This window comes from Drosophila teissieri, chromosome 3R (genome assembly GCF_016746235.2).
Source record: "Drosophila teissieri strain GT53w chromosome 3R, Prin_Dtei_1.1, whole genome shotgun sequence".
Classification (NCBI taxonomy): domain Eukaryota; kingdom Metazoa; phylum Arthropoda; class Insecta; order Diptera; family Drosophilidae; genus Drosophila; species Drosophila teissieri.
The window spans coordinates 17,841,626-17,855,718 of record NC_053032.1 but is presented as its reverse complement, the minus strand read 5'-3'; the positions used below and the strand labels follow the sequence as shown (position 1 = coordinate 17,855,718).

Here is a 14,093-nt window from a genome sequence, read left to right as displayed (position 1 = left end):
ATTTAGTTTCATGGGTGCAGTGGGAACAACTTAAATTACTGTTGATCTTTGGTCACATTGAACCCCTAGTGTTTTTTGATACTGGCTAACGATAAGATGAAGTTAACTTGTATTTTGTTAATCTGCGCTTTCGTGGCCGCCACCGCTGCCAGCGATGCAAAGGTGAAGATCGGCATTAAGAAGCGGGTGGAGAACTGCACCCGGAAGGCCAAGGGCGGCGATCTCGTCCACGTGCACTACAGAGTAAGCGAAATCAGATAAGGAAGATCTCTAGCTGACCTAACCCCGAATTTGGAAACACTTTAGGGAGCACTGCAGGATGGAACCGAGTTCGACAGCAGCTACTCCCGTGGCACTCCCTTCTCCTTTACCCTGGGAGCGCGTCAGGTGATCAAGGGCTGGGATCAGGGAATCCTTGGCATGTGTGAGGGTGAGCAGCGGAAGCTGACGATTCCGCCAGAACTGGGATACGGAGCAAGTGGAGCCGGTGGCGGAAAGATTCCCCCCAATGCGGTGCTCGTCTTCGATACGGAGCTGGTGAAAATCGAACCGCGCTCTGGATCTGAAGAGCTGTAAAACAAATAGCGCCATTAATAGGCATTCCATGCTACACCCAAAGTTTTCTTTCAACTGAAGTCATAAACATTTAATGCTCAAATAATTAATTTACCATTTACACTGTTACCTTTAAATCCCTCAATTGTTGTTCTATTTTGTTTTTGAAACGGTGCCACGCCACGACCAATAAATATTAATGCCATTCCTTTTATACTAGACCAAATTGTATTTATTGCAAGAGTCCCTTACTTTTGGCGCCTCAGCCACGTCTCCACCTCGTCGAAGTGACGCCGCATCAACCGATGCTTCTCCAGCGTGCTGCTCTGGATGAAGCGCTCGCCGCAGGTGCCGCACACAAAGGGACATTCTCCGGTGTGCTGCTGGAGATGAAGCTTGAGGTCCTTGGCCTGGCGGTAGCTCTTCTCGCAGTATGTGCATTTGTGCGGCTTTAAGCCGCTGTGTGTGAGCATATGGCGCTTAAGCTTATCTGAGCGGGCAAAGTCCTTGCCGCAGACTGTGCAGTGGAATGGCTTCTCGCCGGTGTGCATCCGGCGGTGCGAGGCCAGCTCTGAGTGACGGGGAAAGGCCATCTCGCACAGATCGCACTTGAAGGGCTTCTCGCCAGTGTGGCGTCGCATATGAGTGACAAGGGCGGCAGCTGATCTCGTCTCCATTCCGCACAGGGAGCAGAGGAAGCGCTTGATAGCCTCCTTGCGCTTTCGGTCACCGTTAATGTGCACATCGCGGATATGGTTGTTCAGGCGAGACTTCATCTGGTATGTGCGATCGCAGTGCGGACACTGTAGCAGCGGCACTCCGTCCTCAGTGGCATCCTTTTCCAGGTCACCGGTCCCTGGCGTGAGTCTTACGCCCGCCGCATTGCCGACGGAAGACTTGCTGTGTTGCAGAAGAACATGCTGCTCTAGGTTCTCTGGCCACATAAACTTGTAGGAGCACTTGCCGCATGGATGCTTCTTTTCGGTACTACTACACTGGCCCTGCCGGTGGTGGTCCATAATGCTCTGAAGCAATAACGAAATTTAGAAAATGTTGAAATGGAATACACATTTAAAACCTCACCTTGGAGACACATTTAAAGACGCAGTCGTCGCATTCGTGTGGCATTTTGTCAAAGCGATGCATCGTCCGCTGATGCTGGATCATTTCGAACTTCCGCTTGCACTGCACGCTGCACAACTCGCAGATATAAACGGGACGGCTGCCAGCACCGGGCTGCATCTCGTCCTCGGTTTCCGAATCCTCCAGCTGCAGCTCAAAGCCAGATTCGTTTGTTATGGAGTAATTGTGCGGGGAGTCGTAGCTCTGGTGTAGCGACAGGGATAGCTTGAGCTCCAACTGGATATGGGCACGCAGATCAACAATACGCTCGAAATGCAGATTGCACATGCGGCAGGTAATGCGCTTTGCACCGTTTGGCCGAGAGGTGGCAGCAATCAATGTTTCTGCCAAGGGAATGTCCTGCTCTTTCAAACCGTGGCGCTTCAGGTGTTTGACCAAGTAGTCGTGCCGATAGAATTTGCGACTGCACCACTGGCAGGGAATTAGCTTTGATTCCTCTGCATGTACGCTAAGCAGGTGAACGGTGAGGGATTTCTTTTTGTCAAAGACCCGTTTGCACTCGGAACATTCAAAGGTTTGATTCTGTAAAATTCATAAATGTAATTTGTATGCGTTTTTATCAATTCTAAGCGCCACTTACTGTTATCCTGTGTTCGCGGAAGTGCGTTTTCAGGTTGTGTTTCCAGCGGAAGCGCAGCGGACATTTGTGACAGAGAAATCGTTTTTGAGCATTCCTACACTGCGACTCGTTGTGGTGCCGTAGCAGCTGCAGACTAACAAAACGTCCATCACATCGTCCGCAAACATGAGGGGCGTCTGACCAACTGTGGCTCTGTCGCTGGTGGTCATAAAGCTGATATTTTCGCGGGAACTTTTGCTGGCACAGTTCGCAGCTGTAGGTGGCTTTGCGCGACTTTCTTCGTCTCTTTTGCTGGTCATCGGGATCTCCGTCCATATCGCTGTCGGTCTCCGAGCTGTCCAGATCCATTTCGTAGCCACTTTGGTTCGTTATCGAATAGAAACGCTGATAGATACCCGCCGCCAGGTCCTTGCGAATCATGTTGATTAACTGTTCCTCATTGAGGTCCTTGGAATCGGGATAAAACAGCTCCGCCAGCTCATGGGGCTCCATATTTGGCCGACCGCACAGGCTGACAATATCAGGGTGCTCCTCCAAATGGCGTCGTAGATCAGCAATCTTGTTGTACTGGCTCTGGCAAATCATGCACTCAATAAGCTTGTAGCCATGCGGTTTGCAGAGATTTAAATCCACGGCCTTTGCCTTCTTGTGCTCGCTAATGTTCGCCGATCGTTTTGAGTTCCGGTGAACTTTTAGGTGCGCTTCGAGGGCTTCGCTGCGGCTGAACTTGCGAATGCAAAGTGAGCAGGCGTACAATCGGGTTTCTGGCTTATGGATGCGCATTTCATGGCGTTTCAAAAAGTCGAATCGTTTAAAGCTCCTGGGGCAGTCCTGACATTTATATACAGACTTCCTTCCTGTTTTCCACTTTTGAATGCGATTAAACAGCGGCAGATTATCCAGGGAGCTGCAAAGCTTGGTAGTTAGAATAAAGCAGTTAGAACCTTTTATTTGTCACCCACTCTTCGTCTTCAAAGTCCGATGACGGATCGTCTTCCGCTGGTTTCTCAACGCTCCTTGGCTCCATTTCCAGTTTCACAGTCTCAATCATGGTCAGAGGGTCCACGGACTTTTTGCTCTCCATATCCATTTCGTCCGGTTCTGGTAGCTCGGAGCAGGTGATGGTGACATCGTTTTCGCCACAGTCCTCATCCTCGGTCTCCAGCTTGACTTCCACATGCTGCTCAGCACACAGCTCCATCGGCGCCTCCTGCAGGCAGTCCGTTGACGATGGAGCACCTCCGTTCTTCAGATGCTTCATTAGAAGTTCGTTGGCGGCCAGCGCCTGCTTCACAAAGCAATAGGCGCCCATTAATTTCTTGGTGCATCCGCTGCACAAGCATTGCGGAAGTTTCTGACTGCCAGTAGCATCCAGCTGAAAGCCAAAGATTTGATTTTAGTTTGAATTTTCCGTGGATTTTACCACTTTTCCGAACTTTGTTTACATTGATTTCGGTTAGCTCGCACAAAATCTCCGAAAGCAACTTGTCCGGATACTTTTTCGAGGGCGTGGCCAGCTTCAGAAGGTTGTCGGTGTCCGTGGAGTCGCACGTGCGACAAATCACCGGCAGCTTCATGGCGAACAAATTTGTTTGGCCAATTGAAAGCTTTTCTTAATTTTAAAATCAACAATCAGAAAATCAACATTATTGATGGTATGACCGTAACGCGAGTGAGGGAAAATACCGTTGGCCCTTATAAAAATACCAAGTTGTTAAAAAATATAGCAATAAGTGGATGCGTTCAGCAGATATCGCTATTTATTTTGAAGGCAAGTATTAACAAATTTATATTATTTAATTCATTATAAATAATTTAAAAAATTCAAGTGCAGAAAATGTTGAGTAATGAAAAATATAAATCAAAGTCATTAAGGCAAGTTATATTACAGGATCGTAGGTAACTGTGATTTCTTAAAAATCACGACTTAAGATTTGCTGCCGTCTGCGACCAATTGTTGAATGGAAATCAATAGTGTACTTTTATTACATTAAGTCTACAATAGAACGGCGTACTTTGTTCTTTAATCTAAATTGGAGCTTAAAATAGTTTGTGGCGCGTGCACAGGTGGCATACGCGAAATCCGGCAAACCAAAACAGAGCCTCGACCCGATTCGATTCGTTTCAATACTCTAGTACTTCTTGATCGTTTTCCGGATGAGTGCCAGGCGCTGTTTGTGCGCCTCCGTGACGGCAGCCCGTTTGTAGGGACGCAGTTCGTCCGTACCGAAGCCGGGTATCCACATGTTGTACTTCCGTTCAAAGTGCAGCTGTACGTCGCGCACCTCGATCTTGTTGGACTTTCGGTGCTTGGCGAAGGCGCTCGTGGACTTGACGGTGTCCTCAACAAAGTCGTCGATGATCTGGAGCAGAAGCTCCTCCACATCCTCGTCCAGTTGTGTGGTGGTATCCACCTCTCGGACGAGTTCTGTCAGACGCGGCTTGGTTAGCATCTGAAATGGGGAACAAAGTTAAACTAGAACCAGGCGTATTCCGTGTGCACTCCATAAGGCACGCATCTTACGGGAGTGTTCTCGGAGCCGGCGGCCGATGATGTGTGATTGGATGACTTGCTACCACCAGATGGGGTGCCCATGCCCGTACCCGTGCCCAAACCGGAAACCGGACCGCCGTTCTGCGAGGATGAGTTGCTGTTGTTGGTCATCGGACTGTGCTGGGAGGGCGAGGCCATGGGTGGGTCGTGGAACTGTCCGCTGGCGGACGATGTGGAGTTGTGGTTGTGGTGCAGGTGGTGCTCGGCGACGCCGTTGCTATCGAAAGTGGTAAAGAGATCCGACATTGCTTTTGGGTTTCTTCAGAGTCAAATCAAGTGGGTGGGTGGTTGGTTGGTTTGTTGGTTGAAAGTGGGACAGGTGGTGGGCGAGGAAAGTACAGAAAGGTTTTTGGGGGAGTGGGTAAGAGTGCAGAACCAAAGCCAAAAGCGTTATTGTACTTGTTGTAGTTTTTGTTGTATTTGTTGTGTCGTCCTGCTTTCTCAACTGCAGTCGGTGTTTGTGTGTGTGTGGGTGTTTGATTGCAAGCGAAATGAAAGTAAAAGAATAGTAGTTGTCAATTTCACGCGTGCGGTCTTCAAAATCCGTCGCTTGGTGTGTTTTGTAAAATTAAAGTGTTACTTAGCAGTTGCTCTTAACTGAGGCCACACTTACAATAATTGCGGTATAGACACTGTGATCTTATATTATGGTTTTCCTAAATTACTAAACAAAATAAAAATAAGCAGAGGAACTACAGCCAAATCAACAGTAGGACCAGTTGCGGGCGACTCTGAGATCCACGCTAGTGAGCAAAAGCATTTTGGTATATTTACGTTGAAATGTAGTATATTTTTGTAGGCCAGTCACACTGCCGTGGAGTTCAAAACAAAACAAAGACGGCGTATTTTGCAAATATCACGCAGATAAGGAAAACATTATTTTTATTAATTTGGCACAATAACTGCGCAACAGCAACATGTCAGCGACCGAAGAAACAACAGCGGACAGTCAGATGCCCGAGAATGTGGAGGATGTGGAATTCGTGGACATGGCGTTCACAAAGGAGTTGCGTAAAGCCACAAAAGATGTGCATAATCTTACTGATGTTCTAGTAAATGCAAAGTTCGCACTTGGTGGGTTCATTGTTCATTACCATTACTATTCCCAGGAGTTATTATTTATCTCTTATTTCGCAGCCCTTTCGGATGACGAGGTCTGGTATGATGGACTCCTGGCCTTCTACGAACTCTACAAATTCTTCGAGACCCATCTTCCGGAGCGCCTGCTACCCAAAGAATTCCACAGAACAGCGGCATTCGAAAGGGATTTTGACTATTTCTATGGTTCCGACTGGAGAAAGGAATACGAAATTCGTCCGGCGGTGCAGAAGTATCTCGAGCACCTGGAGAAGATTGCCGCCCAGAACGAACTCTTGCTGTTTGCCTACTCCTATCAGATGTACATGGCTTTGATGTCCGGCGGACAAATGCTGCAGAAGAAGCGTATGATCGCTCGCAAGCTGTGGATCTTTTCAAAGTCCGACGACGAGGAGCAGCAAAAGCAGGCCGACAAGGAGGCCGAGTTGGCCACCGCTAGAGCGGCCGAAGGATCTTTGAACAAAGACGACTTGGAGGCCAGACCAATGCCTGCCCAGGTTACCATTTGTCCCCCTGGATGTGAGGCCACATATTTTCCTGAAAAGGTGCGTAGCTTTTGACTTTGTCCCTTCTGATGTATTTATAATAATGCCCGACCATCCAAATTCAGATCTCAGTCTTGAAGGCCAAACTAAGGCGCGTATTCAACAATCACTACGGAGCTTTCGACGATGACTTGCGAGCTGCTTTTATCGAGGAAAGTCGTAACGTATTTCGCTTAAATATAGAAGTAGTACGGACCATAAAAGGAGTGAATCGCGCCAATCTTAGGAAACTGGCCCTCGCACTAATCTTCGTTTCCAGTATTGTAGTGGCCGTAAAATTTGCTCTCAAGTAAGAAAAGAAGGGAGCAAAAATGTAAGCTCTCTTGGGCAAGTTAGAATTGTGATCACACATTATTTAGTCGCTTGTTAAATAGTAAATAAACTGAAATTGAACTGATTCTTACAAGTTTTTAAGAGTATTTATTGTTAATTTTCGGTGGCGAATCAATCAAGCAGTCCTCGTCTATTTAACCAAGGCATAATGCGCTCTATGTTGGCCCTATATCGCTCGTTGCTGAATATGGCTGCCCTTAGCGATTCGGCACTCTTATCATCTCCCAAAAAGCTTTCCGTGGAAAAATCATCAGTTGTCTTGTTTAGGCACATCGTCAAGGTGGTGAGCACCGTTTCAACAGCTTGAAGAAAAACATAAATTAATCAGATAGATACAGATTTAAAAACTTTTCGTAAATTACCAAAAATCGAGTGCTGTATCAGAATGGCGTGCAGTTCCTTTAGAGAGGGAACAAATCCGCTGTAGTTCAACAGCTTAGCATGCTCCTCCAAGTTTTGGTGATACCACCGGATGAGGTAGTCAAACTGATCGACTTTGATGTCCAGTTGAGTGGAGCTCATTATGAAGTAATACAGATCCTGGGCAGGATTTCCGTACTTTGTGACTTGGTGATCCAGCAGAAAGGTTTCCTTGACGCGACCATCTGAGTCGTGTTGGAACATGATGTTGTTTATCCAGGCATCACCATGATTGAGCACATTAAACGCTTGCTCATCTATTTTGGCATCTTCAATTACTCTGTCTACATGAGTGTCCAAGAACTCTGGCTGCAAATTGTGATTTTGTTAAATAAGTCACAAATAAATAAGTAAGTTTCTTTACCAATTTGTGCAGATACTCATCCACGCCGTCGAACTTGCCAACTTCTTCCATGTAGGACTTCTTCGTGTGAGCGAATATACCCTTAAATACAGGTGCTGTTTGCTCCGTGAAAATGCCATTGTTGTATTTGGGCGGATAGGGCCCATTGAGCTCCTTGTACTTCAGGGAGGCTGCATGCCACTGGGCCAGCTTCTTCAGCGTGCATTTGGTATGCTCCAAGTCCATTCCAATCAAGCGATCGGCCATCGTAAAGCCGCTCGGCTGCAGGTTCTCCAGAATCAGATACTCCTCGCTGACATCCTTGCTGAGTCGGAAGGACTTGGCGCTAAATGTGACTGGCAGGCCAACATCCTTGTAAAGGCGCTCGAAGGCGGGCACATATGTGCTGTAGACCTCGATCTCTTTTGGGAACAGGTTAAAATCGGAAAAGTTGACCCCGTCATTGGCCGTGTGCACTTTCAGGATGTACGAAAAGGTCTTGACGCTGGTGTCTGTTTAGGTAGTGATTGCTTTTAATATGATATATTTACTTAAGGATGTGAGGTATATTACCTTTTAGCTGCGCCTCGATCTCGATCTTCAGCAGCTTGGAAGCAAAGTTGTCCCCGGGTTTTGTCGCCGACTTCGAAGTGCCGCTTAAAATCTTCTCGAAGTTTGGTTCCGTGGAAGAAATGATGTCCTTGAAATCGCTAACATTGAGCCAGTCCAGGATCTGATCCGTAATCTCCGTCTGTGGCTGCTGTGGTGTCAGAACTGCCTGCAGTTCGATTGGAATTGGGTCAGTGCTAGAGAAGTAGTATAAATTGTATTTATCCATTGGCAAAAATCTCATTAGGGAAATATTCACCTGACTTCCAAAAATCCTCTATTTTCCAACCAAGGCAGAATCCGTTCGATGTATCCTTGGTAGCGTTTGTTGGCGTACAAACCATTCCTGAAACCGACCCCAGCTTCAGAGTCTGACATAAAGTTATCAAAAGTGGCCGACTGAGTGGGATCCAAAAGAACCACTGGCAACACGGATATGGTTGGGAATAGCACCCAACCCCCGTACTTGATTATCGTGCGGTGCAATTCCCTGAGCGAGGGCTTGTGGCCAGTGAATCCCAAAATGTCCAAGTGCTTGACCAGCTGCTCCTGGTAATGCCTGATGAAGAAGTCGAAGTAGTCCAGCTTGTACTCAATTTGCACCGAGGTCATGATGAAGTAGAGCAGATCCATGGCGGGAGTGCCGTATTTGGGGTTCTGGAAATCGACAAAGACCATATCCTCCAAAGCCCCCTTGGAGTCCATCTTAAACAGGAGATTATTCATCCAGCAATCGCCGTGGTTCAGCGCATTGAACTCGTTGGGATCAATGACACCAAGTTTCAGGAACTCCATGGTGAGGCCATCGAGTGCTTTTACCTAATCGAATTGGATAGAAAACTAATGATCAGATAAGACTATTTATATTTACATGCTCGTATAACTTACAAGCTTCTCCCGATAGGCTTCTCCGTTCTTGAACTTATCCAGATTGGCCAGGAACGACGTTCTGAAGGATCCCAACATGCCTTCCATAAACGCAATGATAGCTTCCTTGTTATTTCCCATCATGCCGTATAGGAATATATCGGGATAGGGTCCGTGCACCTGGACCATCGTCGCTCCTGCTGCATGGAACTGAGCCAGTCTGGTCAATGCGAACTTGGTTTGCTCCAAGTCGAGGCACTCCAGGCGATTTATGTTTTTGAACCCATTCTGGCCGAGATCGTGCATCAGCACCGTGTTAGCCAGCTTGGGCTCCTTGGTGGCGTCCAGTTTGAATGCTCGTGGAGCAAACTTGATGTCCAGACCCTTGGCCTTGTAGAGCTCCTCCATTTTCGGGAGAATCTCAGTGTAGGCCGCGTTCTCGCTGGTGAAGAAGTTGGCCAAGGTCATCATCTGTTCCATTTGCGGCGTATCGTGGGGCACCTTCATCATGAAGGAGACCAGCTTGGTGCTCTTGTCTAAAAATAATTACATACTTGTATATAGTAGTTAAAATTTCAGTGATTATTGCATCATTAAAGAGCTATATTGAGTCGGTCAGTAAGCCAAATAACAGCTTTGTCATTGTGAAAAGCAAATCAATTTTCAAACATTTACTATCGGCTGACCATAATGATAAGAGTTCAGGTACTGCAAGTGATATCTTATCGTAGACCTACGCGAAGAAACCCACCCACTTTATTTCTGGCTTTGCGAGATTGTCCCAAATTGCTGCTATAAATAGAAGTGCGCAGTGAACTCACCGGTCAGCTCCACATCTACGTTGATTCTCAGCATAAGTGTGGCATAGTTCTCTCCGGGTGCCATGGCGGGCTTCACCCGGAAGCCCACTATCTTGGAGAACTGATCCACAGTGGCGGTGAGTAGTTCCTCAAATTGCGTCTCATTCAGCCACTTGGGCACCAATTTGCTGTGGTCGACCTCTGGCTCAGACTTTGTGGGTGGAGCTGGGGGTTCAGAGTTCACCTGCACCTTTGGTGCTGGATCCGAAGTCTTCACTTCATAGCTCTGCTTTTGCTTGGAATTTCGCAAACCCATCTTATGGTTACAGGTGCTTGTATATTCTGAAGTAGTAGTCTCTCCTAGCGATTCACGTCCGTTCCACTGGGCGATCGACGCTGAACTGGTAGGCGGCACACGACTGGGTGCCCAAGTTATGCATTCCTAATCACTGGTTTGCTAATCACTCGATAGCGTCGATAGCAAATTGGCATTAAACAAACCTTTGTTATTTCATCAGTTTTCAAGAAATTTACGCGTTTTTATAACCAATCGTTAAGCGCGATACCAGTGAACTTAGGCCTATCAATGTGATAAGAATGATTAGGTTGGTAGGTAGGTTTAACTATCAGCTGGTTCTTGTATCAGTTTCTGTGTTCTTGATTAGAAGAATTTAGTTTGACACGTATCTTTATCTTTAATCTAAGCCTATAAACAAAAAACATATTTGTATACGAGTATATAAATCAAACAGTAAATACATTTATTTGTATCTTTTCCATAAAGTAATTTTTAAACAATGTCAACAATTTAATAATGCTTCATTATAACACAGTGATAACTCCTTTAAGGGTCGAGAAGACCCCTCCTGTTGAGCCAAGGCAAAATCTTCTCAATATGGGCCTTGTAACGCTCGTTGCCCAAAAGTTTCAATCGAAAGACTTCGGATTCCGGAGTCTCGACAAAGAATATTTCTGGGTTGAAGCCTTCATCGGTGAGGCAAATAGTTAGGGTACTGATGACTGTGCCAATAGCTGAAAATTATAATGAACGTGAGTAAAATTCTTATTAAACAGACTAGTGGCACGTACCGAAAGCCGGATGCTCTATCAATATGGAGTGCAGTTCACTTAGTGAGGGCACAAATCCGTTGTATTTCAACAAACTTGTGTGCTCCACTAGGTTTTCGTGGTACCATCTGATCAGTGGGTCAAACTGATCGACCTTGATGTCCAGCTCCGCCGAGCTCATTAGGAAGTAGTAAAGATCCTGGGCCGGATTGCCGTATTTCGCATTCTGGTGATCCAGCAAGTAGGTTTCCTTGAGTCGACCCTCCGCGTCGTATTGGAACATGATGTTGTTTATCCAGGCATCACCATGATTGAGCACATTGAACTCCTGCTCATTGATCTGGGCATCGGCCAAAACCTGGTCTACATGATTCTCCACAATCCATCCCTTCGAAAACAAATAGAACCTGATGGTTAGTAATTGAAATATGGAGTAGTATGGTGAAATTCCTTACCAGTTTGGGCACATATTCATCAGCGCCTTCAAACGTGGCGAATATCCGAGTATAAGCGTCCTTGGCCGAGGCGAACATGTTGTGGAAAGTGTCTCTCGTCTGTTCAATATAGATTCCATCGTTATACAGCGGCGGGTATGGACCATTTAGCTCCTTGTACTTGATGGAAGCCGCATGCCATTGGGCCAGTTTCTTCAGCGAACTCTTTGTGTGCTCCATGTCCAAACCCTTCATTCGATCGCCCATTTTGAAGCCTTTGGTCTGCAGATTTTCCATAAGCAGATATTCCTCATTGACTGGCTTATTGAGGACGAAGGAGTTGGCACTGAAGGTGACCGTCAAGCCTGCATCCTTATAGAGCTGCTCAAAGGCGGGTACATATTTCCTGTACATTTCCATTTCCTTGGGAAACATATTGACGTCGGTAAAGTTGTCGGGCGTGGACTTCGGCAGCACTTTCAGGATGTAGGAGAACGTCTTGGCAGTGTTATCTGCAAGGATATTCTTGATGAAACCCACTCTCACACATATAACTACGTACCTTTCAGTTGGGTCTCGATATCAACCTTCAGCAGCTTGGAAGCAAAGTTGTCACCTGGCTTGGTTGCCGAGGACCAGGATCCGCCCACAATCTTTGCGAACTCGGGTTCGGCGGATGAAATGACTTCCGCAAAGTCACTCACATTTAGCCAGTTCAATATTTGGTTGGCATCTTCGGATGGCTCCGATGCGATCGTTGGTGGAAAGCTGCAATAAATTGATAAGCAATGGGTGAATAATTAGACTGCCTTCAGCTTACTAGGCTTCCAGGAATCCCTTATTGTCCAGCCAGGGCAGCAACTTTTCGATGTAGCCGTGATAGCGTTTGTTGCCGTACAGAAGGTTCTTAAACTTGGCGCTCGACTCGGTGTCTCCCAGGAAATTTTCAAAAGTGGCCGACTCGTTGGGATCCAGGAGCACCACTGGCAGCACGCTGATCGAGGGGAACAACGCCCAGCTTCCATATTTGTACATCAGCAAGTGCAGTTCCCGGAGAGATGGCTGCTTTCCGTTGAAACCCAGTAGGTCGAGGTGCTTGGTCAACTGCTCATGGTAATGCCTGATGAAGAACTCAAAGTAGTCCAGCTTGTAGTCGATGTGCACCGAGGTAATGATAAAGTAGAACAGGTCCTGCGTGGGTGAGCCGTATTTGGGGTTCTGGAAGTCGACGAACAGCATGTCCTCCACTTCGCCCTTTGAGTCAACCTTGAACAGGAGATTGTTCATCCAGCAATCTCCATGGTTCAGTACGTTCAACTCTTCGGGATCCGGCTTCATTAGGTGCTCAAAGTCCAAGAAAACCTGAGCAAACGCAATTTCCTAAATAAATGGGTAAACATTAGGATATGATTTTTAATGAGATACAGTAACAACTTACCAGTTTCTCGCGAAACTCTTCTCCGTTCTTGAAGTTCTTCAAATTGGCCATGAAAGCCGTGCGGAAGGAGGCAATCATTCCTTCGTAGAAGGCCATTAGGACCTCCATGTTTCCACCCATAGCTCCACTAACGAATCGATCTGCATAGGGTCCATTCACCTGCACATTCACCGCAGATGCTGCATGGAACTGGGCCAGTTTCTTCAGTGCGAACTTCGTTTGCTCCAAGTTGAGGCACTCCAGGCGATTGAGGTTCTTGAAACCATCCCGACTCAGGTCATTCATCAGCACGGTGTTGGCCAACTTGGGCTCCTTTTCGGCATCCAGTTTGAAGGCTTTTGGAGCAAAGGTAATGTCCAGCCCCTTGGCCTTGTAAAGTTCCTCCAGTTTGGGCAGTATATCCGAGTATACTTCGTTCTCGCTGTTAAAGAAGTTGGCCATGGCCAACATCTGTTCCATTTGCGGGGTGTTGTGCGGAACCTTCATCATGAAGCAGACCTGTTTGGTGCTCTTGTCTGATTGAGAGATTGTAATTTGAAAACTCGTTAGTTGAAATATTCACTGTAATAGCATTTGGTTTGTAAGCTAACTATTGCTGGACATGCACTTGCTATTGCTGGCAAATAACCCAAACAACAAGCAATAATAGTGTACTCGCTATAAATACATTGAAGATACTACTTATCGCCAAGCTACTCGATGCCCCCAATTATGGGGCCTTATAGACGGAAATGCTTAGATTTTGTGGCAATAACATGGGGAATGTCACGTCCTGGGGGAGGACCACCTACCAGTGAGCTCCACATCTATGCTGATCCTTAGCATGAGCGTGGCATAGTTCTCGCCGGGCGCCATGGCGGGCTTCACCCGGAAGCCCACTATCTTGGAGAACTGCTCCAAATTGGCGGTGAGTAATTCCTCGAATTGCGTTTGACTCAACCAATCTGGCCCCAAATTGGGCTCCTCAATTGCAGGGCTGGGACTGACCCGTGGTGGGTCAGCCGTAGTGGTTGACCCCTCAGTTTTCGCTTTTGATGAGCCAGAACTTATTATGGAGGCCTTTTTCTGATTCTGGTCACCGGCGGAAGCTACCTCATAGCTTTTTTTCGACTTGGAATTACGCAGTCCCATTGTGGGGCGGTTGTGGATTGACTAGAACTCGCGAATTCTGTGCGTCCGTTTCGCTGCGGGAACGGCTGTGAACTGATGTTTGGCAGCCAAAGTTCCCCCTTAGTTATGCCGTTCAGATCGGCGTTGATATGGTTTAATTATTTCATCAGCGTCGACTACTTTAAGCTCAAAAGTA

General features: G+C 46.9%; 6 protein-coding genes across 9 annotated transcripts; 2 read left to right on the top strand and 4 right to left on the bottom strand.

Moving 5' to 3' along the window:
* The first annotated feature begins 58 nt into the window (after window positions 1-58).
* Window positions 59-774, top strand: LOC122619504 (peptidyl-prolyl cis-trans isomerase FKBP2). Its single transcript, XM_043796485.1, has 2 exons — window positions 59-243; window positions 307-774. The coding sequence occupies exons 1-2, from the start codon at window positions 97-99 to the stop codon at window positions 574-576; spliced, it is 417 nt and encodes a 138-aa protein (XP_043652420.1). The 5' UTR covers window positions 59-96; the 3' UTR covers window positions 577-774.
* On the bottom strand, window positions 770-4,113 carry LOC122619499 (zinc finger protein 84). 2 transcript variants are annotated; one of them, XM_043796478.1, is made up of 5 exons: window positions 3,715-4,113; window positions 3,241-3,653; window positions 2,279-3,185; window positions 1,639-2,220; window positions 770-1,580 (listed from the first exon to the last, which is right to left on the bottom strand). In XM_043796478.1, the coding sequence occupies exons 1-5, from the start codon at window positions 3,853-3,855 to the stop codon at window positions 804-806; spliced, it is 2,820 nt and encodes a 939-aa protein (XP_043652413.1). In that variant the 5' UTR covers window positions 3,856-4,113; the 3' UTR covers window positions 770-803. The 2 variants fall into 2 exon arrangements, with proteins under 2 accessions (XP_043652413.1, XP_043652414.1); XM_043796479.1 differs by having other exon boundaries at window positions 3,724-4,113.
* A 119-nt stretch (window positions 4,114-4,232) lies between these two features.
* LOC122619502 (transcription initiation factor TFIID subunit 12) lies at window positions 4,233-5,575 on the bottom strand. Of its 3 annotated transcripts, XM_043796484.1 has the most exons (4): window positions 5,446-5,568; window positions 5,232-5,277; window positions 4,803-5,049; window positions 4,233-4,731 (listed from the first exon to the last, which is right to left on the bottom strand). In XM_043796484.1, the coding sequence occupies exons 3-4, from the start codon at window positions 4,968-4,970 to the stop codon at window positions 4,411-4,413; spliced, it is 489 nt and encodes a 162-aa protein (XP_043652419.1). In that variant the 5' UTR covers window positions 4,971-5,049; window positions 5,232-5,277; window positions 5,446-5,568; the 3' UTR covers window positions 4,233-4,410. The 3 variants fall into 3 exon arrangements, with proteins under 3 accessions (XP_043652419.1, XP_043652418.1, XP_043652417.1); XM_043796483.1 differs by lacking the exon at window positions 5,232-5,277 and having other exon boundaries at window positions 5,446-5,575; XM_043796482.1 differs by having other exon boundaries at window positions 4,803-5,277.
* A 66-nt stretch (window positions 5,576-5,641) lies between these two features.
* On the top strand, window positions 5,642-6,872 carry LOC122619501 (heme oxygenase 2). The gene is made up of 3 exons (XM_043796481.1): window positions 5,642-5,906; window positions 5,970-6,475; window positions 6,541-6,872. Exons 1-3 carry the CDS (start codon window positions 5,750-5,752, stop codon window positions 6,766-6,768), a joined length of 891 nt encoding a protein of 296 aa, XP_043652416.1. The 5' UTR covers window positions 5,642-5,749; the 3' UTR covers window positions 6,769-6,872.
* LOC122619500 lies at window positions 6,808-10,237 on the bottom strand. Its single transcript, XM_043796480.1, has 7 exons — window positions 9,869-10,237; window positions 9,069-9,583; window positions 8,440-8,999; window positions 8,145-8,377; window positions 7,593-8,083; window positions 7,171-7,537; window positions 6,808-7,110 (listed from the first exon to the last, which is right to left on the bottom strand). The coding sequence occupies exons 1-7, from the start codon at window positions 10,161-10,163 to the stop codon at window positions 6,920-6,922; spliced, it is 2,652 nt and encodes an 883-aa protein (XP_043652415.1). The 5' UTR covers window positions 10,164-10,237; the 3' UTR covers window positions 6,808-6,919.
* A 363-nt stretch (window positions 10,238-10,600) lies between these two features.
* On the bottom strand, window positions 10,601-14,013 carry LOC122619183. The gene is made up of 7 exons (XM_043795940.1): window positions 13,579-14,013; window positions 12,788-13,302; window positions 12,170-12,729; window positions 11,912-12,117; window positions 11,371-11,861; window positions 10,937-11,303; window positions 10,601-10,879 (listed from the first exon to the last, which is right to left on the bottom strand). Exons 1-7 carry the CDS (start codon window positions 13,916-13,918, stop codon window positions 10,692-10,694), a joined length of 2,667 nt encoding a protein of 888 aa, XP_043651875.1. The 5' UTR covers window positions 13,919-14,013; the 3' UTR covers window positions 10,601-10,691.
* Between the last annotated feature and the right edge of the window lie 80 nt (window positions 14,014-14,093).

What these genes read in the sequence shown, in the direction of transcription:
- LOC122619504 (XM_043796485.1), top strand. Translation starts at nt 97, where the DNA reads ATGAAGTTAACTTGTATTTTGTTAATCTGCGCTTTCGTGGCCGCCACC. An exon ending in TCGTCCACGTGCACTACAGA is followed by an intron (nt 244 to 306) that starts GTAAGCGAAATC and finishes GAAACACTTTAG; the next exon opens with GGAGCACTGCAGGATGGAAC.
- LOC122619500 (XM_043796480.1), bottom strand. Translation starts at nt 10,163, where the DNA reads ATGGGTTTGCGAAATTCCAAGCAAAAGCAGAGCTATGAAGTGAAGACT. An exon ending in AGAGGATTTTTGGAAGTCAG is followed by an intron (nt 8,378 to 8,439) that starts GTGAATATTTCC and finishes CTACTTCTCTAG; the next exon opens with CACTGACCCAATTCCAATCG. An exon ending in GATACAGCACTCGATTTTTG is followed by an intron (nt 7,111 to 7,170) that starts GTAATTTACGAA and finishes TTTTTCTTCAAG; the next exon opens with CTGTTGAAACGGTGCTCACC.
- LOC122619499 (XM_043796478.1), bottom strand. Translation starts at nt 3,855, where the DNA reads ATGAAGCTGCCGGTGATTTGTCGCACGTGCGACTCCACGGACACCGAC. An exon ending in TCGGACTTTGAAGACGAAGA is followed by an intron (nt 3,186 to 3,240) that starts GTGGGTGACAAA and finishes CAAGCTTTGCAG; the next exon opens with CTCCCTGGATAATCTGCCGC. An exon ending in TCCGCGAACACAGGATAACA is followed by an intron (nt 2,221 to 2,278) that starts GTAAGTGGCGCT and finishes TGAATTTTACAG; the next exon opens with AATCAAACCTTTGAATGTTC.
- LOC122619502 (XM_043796482.1), bottom strand. Translation starts at nt 5,078, where the DNA reads ATGTCGGATCTCTTTACCACTTTCGATAGCAACGGCGTCGCCGAGCAC. An exon ending in CCGGCTCCGAGAACACTCCC is followed by an intron (nt 4,732 to 4,802) that starts GTAAGATGCGTG and finishes TCCCCATTTCAG; the next exon opens with ATGCTAACCAAGCCGCGTCT.
- LOC122619501 (XM_043796481.1), top strand. Translation starts at nt 5,750, where the DNA reads ATGTCAGCGACCGAAGAAACAACAGCGGACAGTCAGATGCCCGAGAAT. An exon ending in AAATGCAAAGTTCGCACTTG is followed by an intron (nt 5,907 to 5,969) that starts GTGGGTTCATTG and finishes CTTATTTCGCAG; the next exon opens with CCCTTTCGGATGACGAGGTC. An exon ending in CCACATATTTTCCTGAAAAG is followed by an intron (nt 6,476 to 6,540) that starts GTGCGTAGCTTT and finishes ATCCAAATTCAG; the next exon opens with ATCTCAGTCTTGAAGGCCAA.
- LOC122619183 (XM_043795940.1), bottom strand. Translation starts at nt 13,918, where the DNA reads ATGGGACTGCGTAATTCCAAGTCGAAAAAAAGCTATGAGGTAGCTTCC. An exon ending in AAGAGTTTCGCGAGAAACTG is followed by an intron (nt 12,730 to 12,787) that starts GTAAGTTGTTAC and finishes CCATTTATTTAG; the next exon opens with GAAATTGCGTTTGCTCAGGT. An exon ending in ATGAATATGTGCCCAAACTG is followed by an intron (nt 11,304 to 11,370) that starts GTAAGGAATTTC and finishes TTGTTTTCGAAG; the next exon opens with GGATGGATTGTGGAGAATCA.